We start from the raw sequence: 2,033 nt of genomic DNA, 5'->3' as shown, positions 1-2,033 counted from the left end.
AAAACATTTTATATTTTATTATGTTGGGGACATTCCTAGTTATATACACATGTGTATTCCTTCTATCTGTGAAACATTCTATTTCCTCTATAATTTTACAGAAGTAACCTCTCTATTTTCCTTTCAAAGAAAAATATATAGAATCTCATTTAGTCTACGTATTTGGCTGTGACAAAATCATAAGCAAGATGTGATAAAACTTTTGTATATTGCTAAGCTTTTGGAATGGCTAATAAAAAAATAAAAAATGAGAATTTATATAAGGTTGCTTTAAGCTTCAGTTAGTGGTTTGGCAAAGAAAGAGAGAAGGCAAGTTATAAAAAAGATCAGAAGTCCAGCGTGGGTGTGAATCGGGTCCATATACTCAAAGGTGTTAGAAATTATTTTCACCTCCAACTGGTAATAGTAAAATGAAAAAAGACAACTAAATTAGGTTGACCTCTGTTGTAAACAGAAGTGGACTGCCCTTTTCCATTTCCAGACAAATTAATATCATCAGAATCTTTAAGGTACAGGAGTTATACAATAGGCCAGATTTTGTGGCCTGCATCCTATGCAAATTTATGGTCCCTTTTCATTCCATTGACCTCTTATCTGTCTTCACAACTTTCCGTCTTTAAGATCTGTGAGTACTTACATCAGCTTCTATGCCATTCTGCTTACACGACCACTTTGAAGACTCATGGACCAGAATTAATTCAGTGAATCAAACATGCTCAGCCACTATTGATAAAAGAATAACTCCTACATATTGCTTCCAGGAACCTGGATAATTGGCCTGCACAGAAGTAATTCAACTATGTGAAACAGCATACCTCCTCACTTGCCCATCTGAGGGTAAGTTCCTAAAATGTGAGTAGAAGTATTTTATTCCCTAAACCAGAGAGATTAGAAGTACTGGGAGAGACTGCCACCATCTGATGAGTCCGAGCTTTGAGCTAATTGGACAGGGCTCTGTACTATGACTTCAAGTGTCACAGGTATATTCCACAATTCTGAAATGTGTCTGTAGTTTGGAGATAGATAGGGACAAAAAAAGTAATGTTGGCGTCTGTGACACCATCTGAGAAGACTCTGAAGACTAGCAGAATCAATGCTTATAGAATCAGTTTCCATTTCTATGATTTCTATGTGATAAATACTGGATCATGTTCCTCATTCACAAATACTTACATTGGCTTTGGGAGAAGATATTCAAAAGATCTCAGAGCTCTATTCTGATACTGACCTAAATTGATACCCCAAAATTCAAAGCCACATGATTATATTTCCATCCATGCTTTTCAAATTCTGAGAGAAAATATGAGGAGAGTCCCACTTTTCCTTACCATCCCTAATTTTTCTCTGAATAGGTATCAGAATCAGTGGTGACTACGGGATTTACCAGCCTCATGGGATCCAGCAACATGTCGTATCTGAATCCACAGACAGTGACCCTGATTGGAATTCCTGGACTAGAGCATGTGCAGTTTTGGATTGGGTTTCCCTTCCTTGGTGTGTGCCTGGTGGCTCTGTTGGGGAACATCTTCTTGTTAATTATTATCAGTACAGAACGCAGTCTACACCAACCCATGTACATCTTTTTGGCAGTGCTGGCAGCCACTGACCTAGGTCTCTGTGTAGCTATTGCTCCAAAGATGTTGGCCATCTTCTGGTTTGGTGCTTCCTCCATGGCTTTTGATGCTTGCCTCACCCAACTCTTCTTCATCCATGCCTTGCAAGGTGTGGAATCTGGTACCCTGTTGGCCATGGCCTTTGACCGCTACATTGCCATCTGTGATCCTTTGAGACACACATCCATCCTCACACCTTTCTTTCTAGTTTGGGTGGTGCTGATTTCATCCATGCCTTGCAAGGTGTGGAATCTGGTACCCTGTTGGCCATGGCCTTTGACCGCTACGTTGCCATCTGTGATCCTTTGAGACACACATCCATCCTCACACCTTTCTTTCTAGTTTGGGTGGTGCTGATGGTGGCATGCCGGGCAACAGTGCTTGTTGGGGTTTTACCTATTCTACTCAAACGACTGCAAC

The 2,033-nt window shown here is 40.3% G+C and overlaps 1 protein-coding gene across 1 annotated transcript; it reads left to right on the top strand.

Moving 5' to 3' along the window:
* Positions 1-1,391: 1,391 nt before the first annotated feature.
* On the top strand, positions 1,392-2,029 carry LOC103584556 (olfactory receptor 52A1-like; the record flags this gene model as incomplete). Its single annotated transcript, XM_008565511.1, has 2 exons — positions 1,392-1,722; positions 1,857-2,029. Coding segments are annotated over exons 1-2 (504 nt in total), but the record flags the coding sequence as incomplete, so codon positions are not given.
* Between the last annotated feature and the right edge of the window lie 4 nt (positions 2,030-2,033).

Source organism: Galeopterus variegatus, unplaced genomic scaffold (assembly GCF_000696425.1).
Source record: "Galeopterus variegatus unplaced genomic scaffold, G_variegatus-3.0.2 Scaffold64124, whole genome shotgun sequence".
Taxonomy (NCBI): domain Eukaryota; kingdom Metazoa; phylum Chordata; class Mammalia; order Dermoptera; family Cynocephalidae; genus Galeopterus; species Galeopterus variegatus.
The sequence above is the reverse complement of the archived record's forward strand: the minus strand, read 5'-3'. Positions and strand labels throughout refer to the sequence as shown.